This window comes from Pleuronectes platessa, chromosome 23, assembly GCF_947347685.1.
Source record: "Pleuronectes platessa chromosome 23, fPlePla1.1, whole genome shotgun sequence".
NCBI lineage: Eukaryota > Metazoa > Chordata > Actinopteri > Pleuronectiformes > Pleuronectidae > Pleuronectes > Pleuronectes platessa.
In genome coordinates, this window is record NC_070648.1 from 7,464,808 (window position 1) to 7,482,499 (window position 17,692).

General features: G+C 42.5%; 1 protein-coding gene across 5 annotated transcripts in view; it reads right to left on the reverse strand.

Annotated features, from left to right (window-relative positions):
• The window catches only part of LOC128430313 (inactive ubiquitin carboxyl-terminal hydrolase 53), a 30,760-nt gene extending 16,592 nt beyond the window's left edge, over positions 1-14,168 (reverse strand). For 2 of the 5 annotated variants that reach the window (XM_053416358.1, XM_053416354.1), the window contains exons 1-8: positions 13,799-14,166; positions 5,360-6,015; positions 4,253-4,345; positions 3,918-4,052; positions 2,527-2,637; positions 1,433-1,515; positions 1,204-1,288; positions 897-1,043 (exon numbers count right to left, since the gene is read on the reverse strand). In XM_053416358.1, coding sequence (XP_053272333.1) covers positions 897-1,043; positions 1,204-1,288; positions 1,433-1,515; positions 2,527-2,637; positions 3,918-4,052; positions 4,253-4,345; positions 5,360-5,503 — 798 coding nt within the window. In that variant the 5' untranslated portion in view covers positions 5,504-6,015; positions 13,799-14,166. Of the gene's footprint in view, positions 1-896; positions 1,044-1,203; positions 1,289-1,432; positions 1,516-2,526; positions 2,638-3,917; positions 4,053-4,252; positions 4,346-5,359; positions 6,016-12,751; positions 12,936-13,798 lie in introns of those variants that run through there. The other 3 variants (XM_053416355.1, XM_053416357.1, XM_053416356.1) reach the window with 3 other exon arrangements.
• Between the last annotated feature and the right edge of the window lie 3,524 nt (positions 14,169-17,692).

Sequence of the window (17,692 nt, forward strand, 5' to 3'; positions counted from 1 at the left end):
TAACCCTGATGTCCTGGTTCTGCACATCTCGTGCTGTGTGCAGCAGAGGAACTACATGCGCACATGTTTTAATACTCAGACAGGAGACTCTGACACTGTAAAAGACGACAAGACCTCAAATGTGCATCCGTCCTGATCCGGAAGCAGCGATTATAATTGTGCAGCAGCGGGCATCGCTAAAAAAATGAACAAGGGACAAACAGGAATGGATTATGTTCTGTCTCTGCATCGGTGCAGTCGTCAACATCCGCAGCGCGATGCATTGGAAAACCGATTAATTTCCTACACCTCTACCTCACACCAACAATGAGTGAAAATGAGCAGTGCAACAACAGCAGACTGGAAAACGTTTCCTTCCCTCCCTGTCGCACTGACATCTCTTCTGCCCACATGTTCCTTCAGGCAGGCATTCACAAACATGCCCAGGAAAACACAGAGACAAGGGGAGGGGCTTTTTTTGACCAGCTGACCAGGGCCAGCAGGGGCTTTTCGATCAGTGGTGTGGGCCAACTGGGCATGGGCCGCTGACTGCTTATGCAACAGGCCCGACTTACAGAGAAATAATCCCCACTTTATTTCCCACATATGTTCGATTGCACCAAAAACAAGCCGACCCTAAAACCCGCAGAAAAGGCAAAAAATGGTAGCTGTGTGGCTTAATTCCAACAAGAGCAGCTGAACCATGTCTGGAGGGAGTTATTTGATGATATGTTAATTACTTCATCTGAAAAGATCTAAAATCCAACCACCTATTCTTTTTGCGAAAAACATCCTCTCACTCACAGGAATGTTCATACTGATATTACAGTACCTTACAGGTCACAAAATATAAAATGGTATATAGGAAAATGGTAAAAACAAAACTCATGAGTTAATTATTTATGAATCCTACTCACTGCAGAGAGACTGAGATGAGGTCCGAGGGAGCGGATAACATCCTCGGTGAGGTCTGACTGGTCAGAGTCCCACACGAAGCCGATGGTCACTATTTCTGGGGAGTTCATGAGGACCCGTCTGATCTTAATCCTCTGACCACAGTTGCTCTAGAATAAAACAAAACAAAAAGTATGTTTAAGTAAATAATCAGTCACAAGGAATGTCGAAAAATAATAATATGTTTGAGATTCTGAGGACAACCTAAAATGGCTTATCTAATTTAACAGCCACTCAACCACCATGAAAGGCTTTTGCAGCACAACTTACAGGACAGTTCCGAAGGTCCCCTATCGTACTCGCTGCTTGTAACAGATCCCCGAAGGACTCTTCTCTGCGCTGAAGCGTCTGTTGACTGAGGAGATGCAGAGTGATTGATGTTTGTTGGGAGAAAGGAGAAAAAACGCTGTGTGTACGTACAGAAATATGCAGGAAGTGAAATGCAAAAACAGAGTGGTGCGAAAAAGGAAAGAAAAGTTTCACGTTGCCTTTGCCTTACCAGAGTGCGGTGGTGGAGACATAATGCACCAGCTCAGTAAACGGCAGCGGGTCGGATGACGCCCCACAGCTACGGCACACAGACTGCAAGGGGGAGAGAGGCAGAGAGACCGGGGGGGAGAGAGAGAGAGAGACAGACACAAGAAAGAGATACAAAAAAAGATAAATTGGTGTGAGTTCAGCAGCCACTGCCAAGGACTTCGCCAAGTCAGCATGTCATCAGAAAATGTTACGCTCCTACAAAAGTCTTTTAGTTGTATAAATTATGGCAAGAGATTAAGACATGCCGGTTTTGCTGCTTTTCCTCGTGCAATAAACTGTGGGTTTATGATTGGCATTATCAGGCATTCAATTTAATTTCTGAAGTTATAAATCTCCTCACTGACACATGCAATCCTCATTTAGGCCTTTTATATTTGCTGGTGCTGGGAGCCCTGAAGTAACGGCGGAGCAGAATCCACCGAGGGATTTAGTGCACAGGCACAGTATCTGCTTGATTCAGAGATAGAGCCGGGTCGGGACGCGGACAGAGTCGGCGATGGGCATCACAGCCACAGGGCAGGGTAGTGTCTGTGTTGTGCAGGAATTTATGTGTACACCATCTGTGATTTATCTGGTAGTGCTGCTGCTGTAGCACAGTGGAATCTGACCAGAAACACCCTCCTTATTCCACTGGGGCAACCCAGTATCAAAACATGACGGATTGGATTTCTACCGTCTCAGACAGTGATTCATGTACCTGTCTGTGTGTGTGTGTGTGTGTGTGTGTGTGTGTGTGTGTGTGTGTGTGTGTGTGTGTGTGTGTGTGTGTGTGTGTGTGTGTGTGTGTGTGTATATTCAGCTTTTGCAATACTGTAGGGGCTGTGCAAAAATGGCAAAACAAACACTGTATGAGCAAAAACATCGACAACAAAAAGACAGTGACATTAAAATCATAATTAACGTCGCTCCCTTACATTTAAATAAAATACATCAGGCTTAATTGACACATTCCTGACCTCACTTTTTTACAGAATGATGCAGCAGAAAAAAAAACTTTACTATGTGGAGTAAAATAATATAAAATACTTATACGAATGCTGTCCCTTCACTGACCTGCTCATAAAGTGACATAGCAAACTTCTGATGCGTGATGCAAGACTTTGAAGTGCAGGCATCTGTCTCCTCAGGCACAATGTGCAGGTGGATCCTCTCCAGTATGTTTTCCTAAGACAGAACAGGGGATCTATCAGGTATGAGGCAAATATTTCCATCTGCTTTCTCGGAAAGGAAAAGTTCTTTGCAATTACCACAGGCTGTTTATTTATGTTCTTTTACTCCAATACACACATTACCCAGAGCTAGATTGCAGCGCAATGGGACACAGCAATTTGAGAGTCTTTCCGTAAAAAAGCTAACATTGCAAGGAAACACATTTAAAGAGCAACACCATTTGTGATCCCTCTTGTTTCTATGGAGAACTGGTGAGTTTATAAAAGATTAAGGGCTGCGAGGCAGGCCTGCAAAAGGTTACAGGCACAACTTCACAGTCTGTTAATATGGCACCGGCCAACTCCTCATATAAATTCTACCCCGGCGTGCTGCAGACAGTGCGTCACATGGCAAACACTCCAGGCAAAGATCTTTGCCGGATTAAGAAATAAGATTGTCGGGAAAAGATACCAACTCTGACAAGTTAGCTTCAGTGAAAAGTTTACTGGTGATGTTTTGCAGGAAGGGAGCTTGCAGACAGAAAACACATGCATAAGTTGTCTTTGCATTCAAGTGGTAGGTTTGTGGCTATTCTCCTCTTTGGAGGGAGTTGATGCTCACACTTGTTACCCAGTGTTCACATACAGTACAGAGCATTCCACTTCTGCTCCAGAGAAATAAGCCGCTCGCCTTTGTTTATCCATTGCTGTGTAATTGAACTTCCTAAGAGGATAAACAGTGGCTGTGGGATAAAATCAGGATACATCTGTGCTCGCTGGGTCTACTGTCATTAAGCAGAAGTTATCAACGTAATTAAGCCTGATGGACAAAAGGAGACACGGATGGAGAATAAAGCTGCAGAGTCGGTTTTGTGTTTGTTGGTTGGACTCTAAATAAAACTGGAACAAAAAAAAAGAAAAGATAATTACACTGCAGAACAATGCTTTGTTTTGCCAGAAAAACTGGAACCGATATGTAAAAATGGTGAAAGAAGAATGAAATCGACTTGTAAATAAGCACAGAAATGATGCGACGTAATATAGTGCCAAAAAAGAAAGGGGAGATTCAAACACAGCGTCTTTGGCCCTTATATAACCTGTCATGATAATATTTAGAGGCAATGTGGCAGGGGTTGATGGGAGGGGAAGGGAGGGACAGAAGCTCTTTCAGTGACCTCGCCAAACAGTTTGTTGCAGCGCATTCCCCCGAAACTGTGTGGCAGCGTGCCGCATAAACATACACACATCCCTTCTCCCTCCCCCCCCAGGAGGAGCCGGGTTGCCACAGGAACTTACAAAGCACTCTGCGGCATCATCCATGAAGCCCAGCTGGAAGCGCTGCTCGTCCTTAAAGGTCTCTGCCAAGGCGTGACGCAGGTTGTCAGAGGGCAGGGCTCGCTCTCGGCTGTGCTGGAACTGGGAGAAAATGCCCTGAAGAAGAGAAGCAAGGACTTGTTTGCACGTGGACTGTGGGACATTGTGTTTGTTAAAAGCATTTGTGTCACAATCGCCGCTGAATACACAATGGTCTCGATAAGTCACTAAACAAGTTGCAGAATCTACAAAACGAACAGAACACACAGTTTCTTCCCAGTGTTGACTCCTTTCAAACATTCAGACTTCCCCCCTACCTTTAATGCACAAAAGATGCAGGAGTCTCCTAAACAGAAGTGTCCAGGAAGCTGCCTCAAACTGCGTCTGAAGATGTCCAGCTGCCATAGTACCTATACAGAAGGAAAGAGGAGGGTGTCAGGAGTTTTGTAACTAAAATATTTTAATGAATACCCTTGTATTGGAGCGTTTCTTACAAATAATAAACCAAACAAAGGCATCAAAACATGAGGATCTTTTTAAACATGTTGCCCTTTAAACAAATAACAAAGAATAACAGACGCGTCTTTGAAGCAAACGGATGGGGCGGTATTTCTTATGTAAGGCATTTGGACATTGGGGAAACATCTACAAGGTCACGAGAATGAGCACCGGGCGACAGCAGCAACTTGCTCACAGAAACAAAGCCCGAAGGGGACGATCATCTTCACCCAGCTCCTCGCCGGTTGTCTCACCCACTGAGTCACAGTCTCAGAGAGTGACTTCACTGTGTGGCTGACTTCAGGGAGCAACTAACTCACCACCCAGTATACCACTAGTCAAAAGAAACCTTCAAGCGCATCAATTAACTGCGAGGAGCTCTGACAGATTTAGATTTAGCTTTGAGCGGTCTCTGAATAAGTGATGGTCGAATATTAGAGGGTGGAACGTGCACCGCTCCTAAAGGAAGGAAGCAACAAGTTAATAACTGCTAGCTTACGAGCGGTAAAATAAGCTTGGAGCAACTTTTAATTAAAAACAATTAAATATGATACTTTCTGCAATCATTCCTGTTTTGTGCAGTTTTAAATATTTTAGGCAAAGAAGGAAAATTTGCACAAGATTATATTCCAAATTATACATTCAATTATTAGAAGATAGGGCCATATAACAGATTCTGGCCTCACTTCCTTTGTTTGAGTTCAAGATTTTATTGATCCACTGATTATTTTTATACTTTACACAACCAAGCCCCTATGTATATAAAGGATTTACTAACTTCTTGTGAGTTTGTGTACTATCTTAGATAATAACAATGGTCTTCTGGAGTCTAAATGGTGCTTTGTTAGGAAAAATACTTTACATACCAAACTTATTATTTTTAATAAAATTAACAATACTAAGTATAATTGACAGAGCAGACGTACCTGCACAGCGCTGTTGAGGAAGCAGCTGTTCTGGCCCGGCTCGTTCAGAAGTCCTTTGGTCGGGGCCAGAGACAGCATGCTCCCCGGCTGGTAAGATTTCCCCAGATTGCCCCCCGGCTTCCTGAAGAACTTGACCCATGCCATTGGATAGCGGGGCCTGCCTTCAGATAGGTGGGATGGTCGGATGACAGGGCAGGTCGGGGCTGGGATCAGATCCCTTGTGCCCCCCTGAGGAAGTGAGTCCCCAACAGTCTGGGGCTACGTTATTCCACAAGCTGTGACAGCTGTCCTGCTACACATGGGCCTCTAGTCCATTGCTGTGGCTCATGTAGAAGATTCGAAGGTTGTTCACTTTCAAAAAATTTAAAAATAAAAGTCCAAAAAAGTAATATTACAGTCCAAGTCTTTGTTTTGGGAAACCTCTGATGATCAGCGGTCTGATACTTTCGATGAGATGTGTATTGACCACGCAGGAACACACCTCAGTCATCCTGTCGTCTTGATGGCTTTGCACAGAGCTTTCCAACAGCTTCACTAGAGATGGTGAAAACTGTATCCAAATGTTGGTCCTGGTGCTACTGAAGATAATCAGCTGCAGTCAGTCGTCACTCTAAGAGGTTCCCCCATGGTGAAGTTTTATCCAGGCCGCGGCTGTGCTAGAGAAACAAAGAAATTAGATTAAATAAAAGTTTAACATTACTACTAGATGATCTTTCAGATTCTTGCCTTTCCCGGAAACACTTTCTTGTTTTTTTAATGTGTTTAATTGCCTTTTTCACTGAATGGTTTCACACAAGAATGAGGAAGTGGTTTTACAATAACAGAAATATATTATGCATCTCACAGTGCAGCTTACATTCAGTGTTCTGGGTTAGATGTCAAACTGGACCTTACAATATCCTGTCCACAAAGCTTATACATTAACTTTTTGCACCCTTTGCACTTGAGGTGTGTCAAGTGTTTCAAAGTTGAAAGTAAACATAAACATAAACAGATATACTTCAATTTCTTTAAAAAATATGGACAATAATGATTGCAAACTGTACATTAGGAACGCAGAGAGTAGAAAAATACAACACAGCAGTAACACTCAATCGACAGTGAAAGTGCTGTTAGGTGCAGCTTGACTTCATTCGCTTCCAATTACTTGTGCTCAGGAGAAATAAACCACTGACAGCACCTGCTGTAAAGATCCGCTGTCACTACTGACAAGGGTCTTCCCAATCTCTCGGTATTGATACCAGCAGAGCGCTGTCTGTGCCAGTTCTCGATATCGATCACTCAACACCGTGCTACAATCCCCAATTACACCAGATTTTCAGATTCATTATTTAATCTCAAACACACCGGCTACAATAACAAAGAGCCGTCACACGTTATCAGAGGCTCAAATCCTTAAAAAAAAGGATCAGATAAAAAATAAAAAACAAACTATGTAGCCGTAGATCTTAGAGTGAAGATTAGGTGTAAAGTTGTTTGTTCAGCAACTCACTGGGCCAGACATTGTCAGTCTTGAATAAACAAGATGACAAAAGAGCCTGACCTAATTCTTAACACAGGTCCAGCAGTGGTGGGAAATACAACAAACCACCGAAGATGCAGTTCAATTTATGAAACCTGCAGCCCATGCATCTTTAAACAATATAATGAGTAACACCGACAACATTTGCAGTGAATGTGCACCGTGCACCGATGAAAGCAGTGCTGAACAGAAACGACTCGGAGGGGTTTGATGGATGAATGTGCTTGTGCTGAGTGAGGTGGAAGGATGCTGTGTCTAGCTTATTACATTAGCGAATACCCCGAGAGGTGCATGCAGACACAACGTGTATTTTGATTTTTATAGGATATACTTTTATGTCATTCTAAATGATAACAAAGCTGGAAGTGTGAGTATGTGGTGAGCTGAGGTTGTGGCAGAGCAGATGTACTTCAACCCCCTAGAAAAAAGGACAAAGAAGCAACAATGAGCCATAGTTTCCTTGTGTGATACGCGGTGATTCATCCAGCTTTCGTCCCTCACACCTAAAAAAATAACCTCAAAGAAAATAAAACCTCAAACATTTTATTATTCGGAGTGAGGACAGAAATACTGCCCTACTTTGTAAGAACAATGAAACTCCCCTCTTGTAAAAGTCTCCAGATTAGAAACCAACAAAGTTTCAGCCAAAACCAGTCGGACAACATTGACATCCTGGTATTTCAGGAATCCTCAATGGATGGTGATGTGGCAACACTGTCAAGTCACAGTAGCTTAATGGTGCAACCTGAATTTCCTTGTTTCCATGAAGCAATCACCGGCAGCACTGCATGATGTACAAAAACATGTGCACGTCTGTACAAAAAGCCACCACAACAACAGCATTCCTCTGAGCCCAGTCCAACTCACAGTTGCCCAAGAGCTAATTTCGGATTAGTTTCGGGGGTGCAGGGACAAGTGGAAAAGTGTAGATATCCCGACTTTACCTGCCCTAACATGTTGGCCCTATATATACATACGTGTCGGTTTAAAGCTGTCTCCAAGCACGCATGGTCACATCAATGTAAGCATGTAGTAAGACTGAATCAATATTAATCACATTTCTTTGACAGGAGAAACTGCTTACGAGTCAGGAGCTTGAATACATTTCTTTAATCCATCATTCTTTTATCAGAATAGGATTATTATAACTGGAATTTACTGCATACATCCACCATCAACCCCCTTTTAATTCAATAATGTGGTCTCAATGCTACATAAAGTGATTAAAAAAAGCCGGGATCCGCACCAAAAAGTCTCCTTCTTCTTCCATATCCAACCTTTTCACCAAGTCTCAATACAAACTGGTTCTATAGTTGTTTTGTAATCTTGCTAACAGCCAAACAAACAGCAATAAAAACATGAACTCCCTGGCAGAGTATCTTATCTGTTCTTATTGCAGGGTGTCAACAATCACTGCGGTTTGCTACTCACTCCAAGTCAACTAAACACTGAACCAGGTTACAAATCATTGATTCCTACAGTTAAAGAATAGTATACCATGCTTTAAAGAGCAATACCATACAGCCCCGTGTCCCCCAGTATTCAGTCTAATGGCACGGAGAATGAAGCATCCTTTGCATCGCCACACTGCTGACAACGGCTGAAGCTAATATTTGAAACTGTATAAAACTCTGGGCTCCTTGATTGCATTACGGCGGTCCAGTTGATAAACTGCCAACCTCACTTACGCTAAAGTACATTTTAGTCTGAATGAAATTGCTGACCACAATTCAGTGAAGTGATTTCTCTATGGTGCTCTGTTGCTTTGAGGCAAAGAGGATCAGTTCTACACAGAGGGGAATAGAATATCAGGGTTCCTTTAAGCATGTTTGCCTGTAATTAACAATACTATTACTGTCACTGTCAGTTAGTTTTCCTTTGTGATAGGATCAGAACAAGTTTCTCAATATCAGCATGTGGGGAAAGACATTGTTATACTATAATCTTGCTGAGTTAACATGTACCTAACATGCGAGTAGGGATACTGACGACAGAGTGTTTATTTATAAAGTATTGAAATTGTCTTGACGGTTGGCTATGCAAACATGAACATTATTACTGCAGCTCATATGCAGATGTTTAGAAAAACTGGAATAAAAAATTAATTTTAAAAGGGTTTAAATAGATCATTCATAATGAATTGCAAATGAAGGCAGTTTCTTTGTTTACAAACCCAGGTGGAGAATATGACTCAACTGGTTGGTTGCAACATTGTCCAGGAGCAAGGATTACGTCACCGGCTCATGTAAGCCAAGATGGCTGTTGACACCCTTCGTTTCTGGTCTCTGTGCTGAATATTATAATTTTCTTCAGGCAAATCTTTACAAAATTCAAGTTGTTTTTGACCTTAAATGGCTTAATCTTGACAGGTAACAGAAATGAGCCAATGTTGATTTGCAACTGACTTTTGATCCTTTTTCAAATCAGGTGTATTTGATATGAGATATGATGCAATCTTAAATCACTGTGGGTGAAATGAATACTCAGAGGTTAAATATATATATATATATATATATAGATATTTTTATATATCGAAAGGCACCAGTCAACAGGGCTTAAAAATAGCAAAAAGAATCAAAAACAAAAATGAATACTATGCTAAGAGTTTAAAAATATGACATATACTTTCATTTCTTAATTTTTGTGGAAAAATAACAATAATCAGAAGTATTTTAAAAACATTTAACTGTTTGCTGGATAGCATTTCTTCTTTTAGAGCAGTGATTATTTTCGGAAATAAATATCGATTCTTTGTTTTGTTATTTAACAGTTTATCACTTCCTATCGTGAAAGGCATGGTGAAACTTTCTATCTCCATGATTTCCTAACATTAAGTTGATAAAAGTATTTTCCTGATCACAAAGTCACTCCAGGTTCTGAGGGGCTGCGGTGACATAACTTCTAGCAACATGCTGCAGTGAATCATCAGACACATAAAGTAATGACATTAACATGTATATTTTAAGAATGAATCACTACTCACTCTGTATCCGTTTCTAAAAACCTGTGCTCCTTGACAATTCAACGTGAATGTTGTATTTTTGTCCCCCATATTTATGAGTTAGTGGAACAATTCAAACCAGCATTTTTTAAACCAAAATGCCACAGGGAATTTACAAAATGTTACTGCGTCACACTGATCCTACACAGGGACAGAGCCTGTAACTTTACAATTTAAAAGTCAAACTAAAAAGAACTAAAAAAAAATTATGTCACTGTCAGTCCTGATCTGTCCACCGAAAAATAGGCATTGCAATATATGTCCCTTGATAATAAACAGAAAGGAATTACAGGTTCAAAACAAAATCTACGTCACTGCATCATGGAAGTCTGTAGTACAGATCTGACTATAGAAGCCAAACAAAAGAAGTCATTTCACTTTTTCTCTCAGGAGCACCAGTACAGGAAGTCCAGTCTTCCTTTGTAAACAAAGCCTTGCTCTGACTTGTCAGGCAAAGAGCAAAACTGATTCCTTTTTCCTTTGTCATAGGAGAAAATGCTCGGGCTAGCACCTCAGAGCAATCAGCCAAAGAGTGAGCTGTGCCTCAGCAGCTCTGACAAGCTCGGGGAGCTGGTGAGATGTGGACGTGCTCGGTGTTACGGCACGGGGAGCCCGGTGCTATAATTTATCTATTAGTGATCTGTTGATGGATAGCCTCATTAAGAATGATTCAATTGATCTCCTTTATATGGTAATGCCAAGAGCAGTTGTTGAATCAATCTGTGGGAAATTGAGTCACCCTAATTCAGTGTCTATAAGAGGTGAAATTAGAAACACGTCGTGGGAACGGCACACAGACAGATGGAGTATTTGATGCATATAAAGAGGCCTTTGTCAGACTGATTAAGCTGGAAATTTCACTTCCTAAAACACAAGGTAGACAATTCTCTTGACCTAAACTCATATAAATACTTATGGATCATACAAATCTTTCAAATAATTATGTTAATTCAACTCTTTGAGAAAACACAATGCACTTAAACCACAGCAAAACTTTCCACCTCTGTAAATATTCTGAAATTTTGAGAGTTAAGTCGAGGAGCCATCAAGTTGGTGTGTTATCCACCTGCATGACAGAAGAGTGTTACTCCTCATCTGGTGTCTTTTAAACAGAAAGTCTGTTATGCTGCGGCTTGGCTTGTTAACACAAAGCTGGCGTATAGCTGCCACAGTGCGCGATTTAAGAGAACATGTCTGCGTTCCAGAATCAGAGGTGTTAGGTGTAACAAAACAGAATCGGCATCTGACCCATCACGGCAGCTCTGCCTTTTCCACAGACATCAATTGGGCTCCGTGTCTACCTCCTCTAATGGCTTCTAGATGGAAAAACAATGTCCATCTATTGTGCGTTTGTACTTTACACAGAACCGCAAAGCAAAATGAGAGCACAACAACCCTGGTGTGAAATAGGCAGCTTCTGACTCACTGTTTAAAAATGGCTTTTCTTACAGGGAATTAGGTTCAAAGTCTGGTATTTTTTTAAAGTTTTAAAATGTCAAACTTTGAGAAAAATAAAGACTTGTGTCCCTGTGCATCACACATCAGCTTATAACAAAACAAAAACATAATTCAGTGAGACACAAACCTCAGAGCTTTGTCGTGTCGTACTGTGTCATACCTTGACAGTTAAATATGAGGTGGAGAAAAAAAAAAACTATTTCCACTTCTTCCACACCTCCAGTTGAAAAGCCCACGCAGTTTTTTTGGGGTGAAACACATGAACTCGAATATCTGCCTGGCGACATAAATAGATATATAGAGCCAAGGTAGACTGTTGCTAGAGAAACAAAGAAGTTTGAGATACAAACTTGAATCGTAAAATAACTCTGTGAGCAGCCTTTTCGGGTGATTTTTCAACTATTTGTAACGTCAGAAAAAGCTGAAAGAACCAAATAAAAAAAGAAATGAACAAATTAACTGATTATATTTAATTTGTTGTTAGAAATTGCAGCTTTAGGTTCGGCTCAACTTCTGTTCTGTTGAATTTTGTCTTGTAAATTTACAACCGATGAATAGAAACCATTCACGCCGACACTGACATTTAACATGTGGACGATAACTGACTTTATTATAACTTGACTTAGCCCGAGTTCTCTATTTTGGGTGCAGTCGTGCGAACTTCTTAGAAGGCCGACTCGTATTAAGATGGAATGAAGTCACATCTCTTTTTAAATGTTATCTCACAGCGTTACTTTGTTTGGAGTTTTTATAATAAGTGACTAACGTGTCTGACATGGGGACGAACATTTCCTCTCCACCGTTGACATCATGTTTACATTTTCTCTAACTTAGCGCACCGGTTTTCCCCGATTTCCCCCCCAAGTTATTCCGTTTAACTTGATTTAGAGTTGAGACCGGGTAAACAGGGAGAAGTCTGAAAATACTCAAGAGTGTTAGAATATGCAGGAGGAGGAGGAGAAGCAATAAAACGTGACCCTGCGCTACAAAGCCCTGAAGCAACACTGAAACTGTAAAATTCCCTACGGACTGGAGACATGGTTTTAACCCTCGGGGCATCAACGCACCGGCCGTTTCCTGTGTGGGCTTCCTGCTCGGTGGCTCGCCGCTTTCCAGCACATGGTCACCACGTTCAACTGCGTACAGCTTAAGAGGTCACCTACAACGCACTGAGTCACCCATTATTCCTTAGAGCGTCCACCAGAGGAAAAGGGAGAACAAAAGCGCATGTTCCTGCATCCCACACTGAATTGAAATACAACATCCTCCTCTTTGCCCTCAAAATTGCTTCCTTGATTTCCTCCCACTTGACTATGATGAGGATGATGACCACTGCAATCCTCCTGTCCCCTCCAAACCCCCTGAATCGAGCCCCGATCAACACAAAAGGGAAACAATAAGCCAACGATACCTCATGAAAGTGCACTTCGTCCAAGTTTGCTCCCTGACACGCTCGCACACAAACGAAACCACAAACGGTGACACAAGGCTTTTTCCTGTCCAAACTGGTTCTCCGGCATGCCTCCGTACTGACTTGAGCCACCGTCGGGTCCTGGAGGAAATGTTCCACAAGCATGACTGTGAAGGATGAGTGTGCATGATGTTTATAGGGCTGGTGATCTCACTCCCTCGTCATCGCGGTGCTTATGGGGCTGAGGTCTGCCGCTCAGGACTGGGGGGAAGGGGGGGGGGGGGGGGGGGGGTTGTTCTTATCACTGGAATGAATTAAAGGGGGGGGACCAGTTCACTGGGTGCAGTGGATGAGGTGAGGTGGAGGCTGCCAATTAGTTTCCAATGAGATCCCATAAACTTCAGAGTGGTTTTGGGCAGACACACAGAGGAAGGGTGGGCAGCAATTACACAACCTCTCAGTCCACATAGCAAAACATGGCAGGAGGCTTACTGTGGCTGTGATACACACAACACTAAAATATGTATTTTTTTTTACACAATAAAAAGTAAATAAAAGCATGTACATGTATTTAAGAGTTTTTAAAAACACACAATTCAATGACAGGGAGGTGGAAATTAAATGTTAACACAGGAGGAGCTAGCACTTTAGCCTTGTTTTGCTGGTAGCTAGCTACACATTAATTTAACATGACAAAAACAACACAGCTCGACTTGTAGCTAGCTGTCAACAACAACAACAACAGTGGGACCAGGGGGACTTTCGCGAGAAGACACCGGCGGCAAGTTACACGAACGTGTTGTAAACATGTCCCACAACACGTCCCGGAACTCCAGGGGGGCTCGGCGAGGCTACGTGACCGAGGGGAAGAGGCTAAAACTCGGCCTACCTGGTTTCCGACTCACCTGCGCCTCCAGGTTCGGCGACATTTCCGCCCCCACGTTCACTCTCTCTCTCCCGCACACACACACACACACACACACACACACACGTACAAACCTGGAAAGTTTTGAGGAAGTCAAATTAATCAAAAGGAAATAAACTCACCTCAGTTTGTGGATTGTGAAATAATAATTTTTTTTAAATGCCGGTGTCGGGGTGAGTGAGTTTCCCGGCTGAGTTTCGGTAGAGATCGCGACTTCAGGCTTGAAGCGACAACACACCGAGACACGAAGAAGAAGAGAAGCGGGCTGAAAACTTCACTCTTCCTCCTTCACCACCTCCTCCTCCTTCTTTCTTTTACTCTCTTTGCCCCGTTTCTTATTTTTCCTCCTCCTCCTCCTCCCAGGAGATTCCCGACTTGTTCCTCCGCAGCAGCTGCGTACGTCCACTTGCCGTAAATCCCCCCGGTCAGTGGCGGGCGAGGCGTGCGCTTCCCTCCCGGCTGCGGCTCGCTGGTGCGCGGCGGTAGTGGCTCGCTCGACTTCGGCACCTGAATTACTGGATTAGAGATGTTTTCTGCGCCGAGATGTCAAACCCCGCCTCTTCACCACTGTATTTACTGCAGTCTGCCATGCTACTGTACAGCGCACGCACACACACACACGCACACACTCCAGCAGTGGTTTGCACGGTGCCAACTCTGCTGGCAGCCTCGTTAATGTTGCTTTATGGCGCAGGGGCTTGTGCAGCTCGCAGCTTTTTGTTAGTTTGCACTTCTCCCCGCGTAAGGTTTGTTCCATCGCTTATCAAAATCAAACTGAGGATCGTGTTGAAGCGTGTGTGTGTATGTGTGTCTGTGTTTGTGTGTGTGTGTGTTTGCAGAGAGATGCAATAGAAACGTGCTGGCCAATGATTAAGCAGAAGGTGTGGATGATTGACCTGCAGCCACACCACCACCACCACCACCACAACATTGTGTTGTAATAATTATGGACTAACTGGGAGCAGGGGGAAGTGATGTAAGGGTCTATAGTTGAACCCAAACACAATCTACATGATGCTGTTCTATTGATAAATCATTTTCTCCTTCATTCTTATTTTTGAGTTATTATAGCACGGAGGTTTATTACATAAGTTAAATGTTTATAAGTATATTTAAGTGTAGGTATTCATTTCTTTTCAAAAACATTCCTTAGTCGTAACTTTTTAACTTTTGACATGACTCACAAATATGAATTATATTATATCATGTGTGCTTGTGTGTGTGTGTGTGTCTATGTGGAGGCCCAGTATGAGTCTAAATAGACTATGATATATTGTGAATTATCACACTGTATGTGATGTAATGTCCCATTAGAATTATTTTTGTTGAGTTTAAAAAATGAATTTTGTTTTGCTGAGTGAATGTTGTGGTTTTAAACTCTTCTTGATGAGCAGAGAAGGAAAAGGAAAATTATAAATGTTTTATTGCCCAGCCCTAGCTCGTAATCAGCTCAGTCCACTTTCTTATAATTTTGTTAATTTTTCAAAGTAAATTAAATATTGTTTGAAAACTTTTATATATACTTTATACTTATACTTTCTATCCATGCTACTTTGTATTTATACTAAATATTTAAGTAAAGTTTGTGCCTTGGACAATATTCACTTGTAAAGTCCTGCCCATGGCATATGTCCAACGAGATTTATGTTCCGGGGGGGGGGGGGGGGGGGGGGGGATCCTCTGCTCTCAAAATAATCAGCGCAGTCGCTCGTCCAAGTTGAGGAAACCGCGTGCAGTGATTGAGTGATCGGTGAAGGGTCACAATGTATCAGCGTTGTCCAGCCTTTCCTCAGGAAGTACTTGAAAGGGCCCATTGAGGAGACAATGCCATTTCCCTCCTCAGCATGTTTCCTCAGGGGACACATAATGCTTCCTAATAAAATGTATTAAAAAAGTTTTTACCGATCAAATTCAGGGGAATAAAAAAAAAAACAACAAACTTTTCTTCGACAGGGTTGACAAGATTTTCTTTGTGTGACTTTATTTACAGAACCAGTATTTCGTGCTCGCACTGGAGAGGTCACACATTATCATGGTGGACACTGGCTGTAGGGCCTCCTTGCTTTGAAGCGCGTGCAGCCACTGAATATCTTACACTCGCTGTAAATTATAGATCAGACGGCTCAAACAGATCAGGTCTTTAATGAATTCCACAGATGTTAAGCTTTTCTTCTCCGACCTTGGGTGGACAGTTTGCAAAACCAGCCCGTCAAACCTGACAATATGAGCCGACTCTGAGCTGAATTAAAAAAAAAAAAAAGACTTTAGTTTCACACTCAGTATGAACTTTGAATGACTTCTGGAAAACGGTGGCTCATTGGTTTTCTGGACATTGTTTATTCATGTTCAACCCTCGCTCTGTCTCTCTAAGTCCCCTCTACTTTCTTTGTATCTATAACTCTACAAATGCATGACATATTTCATCAGGACTGTCCTTGATATCTCGCTGAATATGAAATTAAATTATTCATGCTTTTAAATGTAACGGCCCGCCGAGCCCCTCGTTGTACACAAGTTGTGATTCTGCCCGTGAAGGACACTTGAATTTGGGATTAATTAGCGAGCCTTTGCCAGCTCTGCAAAGAGTCAGTGCACATAGTAAGCGTCCCACAGAGAGCTGGTGCCACGGCCATGACTTCTCACCTTGAGAAGCCCCAGCGAGCAGCACAGGATCTGCTGAACAGTGGATAAAAAGGGCTCACATGACAAACCTGTGTCCTCCCTTTGTCTTTGTCCTTTTCAACAACGGCCCTATTGTGGATTCCGCTCTTTCTTTAGACCCAGACAAATTGACCTGATTATACCCAAATAATCAGTTCCTTGACTCTTTTCTATTAGTATGAGCTTAAGTAGACATAAACTTAAATAAATAGAGCTACAACTTCCTCTACTGCTTGTCTCCTCTGTAAAGTTTTAAATGTCTTATTAAAATGTAAACTTAATCTGCCCCCTGTTTCAGTCTCGGTAGGAATAAACGCCCTAGTTTGCGTGCACGTTTGCGCACGTGCACCAGCGCTCTGATGTGCTCGGTGTCATGGGAAATGCCAAAAATTCAAATGGAACAGCTTGTGCTAATGAAGCGATGTGAGGACGAGACTCGTCCCGACCCTGCACATCAACACAAACAAACAGGGGCTATTTGTCAAGAGTGGATTCTGTGGGAGTTCACACTGTGAATTTGTCGATCAAAGCTACGGCCTTTTGTCGCTTTCTGCAGAAACATTTTCGGATTCTTGGAACAACTGAACAAAGTGTGAGCACCGTCGATATTGAGTTACTCTTAATGAGGAGCCACACAGAGGAGCCTGTTGTTAGGTAAGAGGTTAGACATGCTCTAATCCCCCAATGGGAGCCATGGGAGGTGACGCCCCTGAAGCAGCTCTGACTGTATTTATCTTGGGATTAAAACCAGGTAATGATGATGTTTGTTTCCTGAACGAAACCGCTCCTCAGGTTGCAGAAGGACATATGTCAGAGGTTCTTGGGTGAGAGACTTTCTGTTCAATCCTTCTCTCGGCTGAGGCGTCCAGTCAAATTTCAAAATAAGAGCTTGCGGAAAACTCAAAGAAACACTGATTCAATTCAACAAAACACCCAGCAGTACATCCTGTCTGCACTGTGCATTGCTCACTGAAATGGTATGTGTGCGCTATCATGGTGACTTAGCATTACTGCAAACGCAACGTGATGTCCCAGCATGTGGTCTATTTCATAATCCACCATGGGAGGCCAGTGAGAGATTTCCTCCGACCAAAATAACAAAAAAAGACTTTGTTATTCATTTGTATTCATTTACATTTTCCCTTTCCAACCCTCCAGGGGCAGAACTGGGTTCGCTGTTTTTACTGCAGAAAAGTAGATGACATAAGCATCATTTTTTTTCTTTCTTCTGGCGTTTCACCAAGTTGCATTAATTCTGGAGAGCGGCCAAAGTGGCGACGGTGATATATCTCGCTGCTGTGTTTGCCATATCCGTGGTTACCGCAGCTCCCGGGAGAAGCATGCTCTGGCCTGAG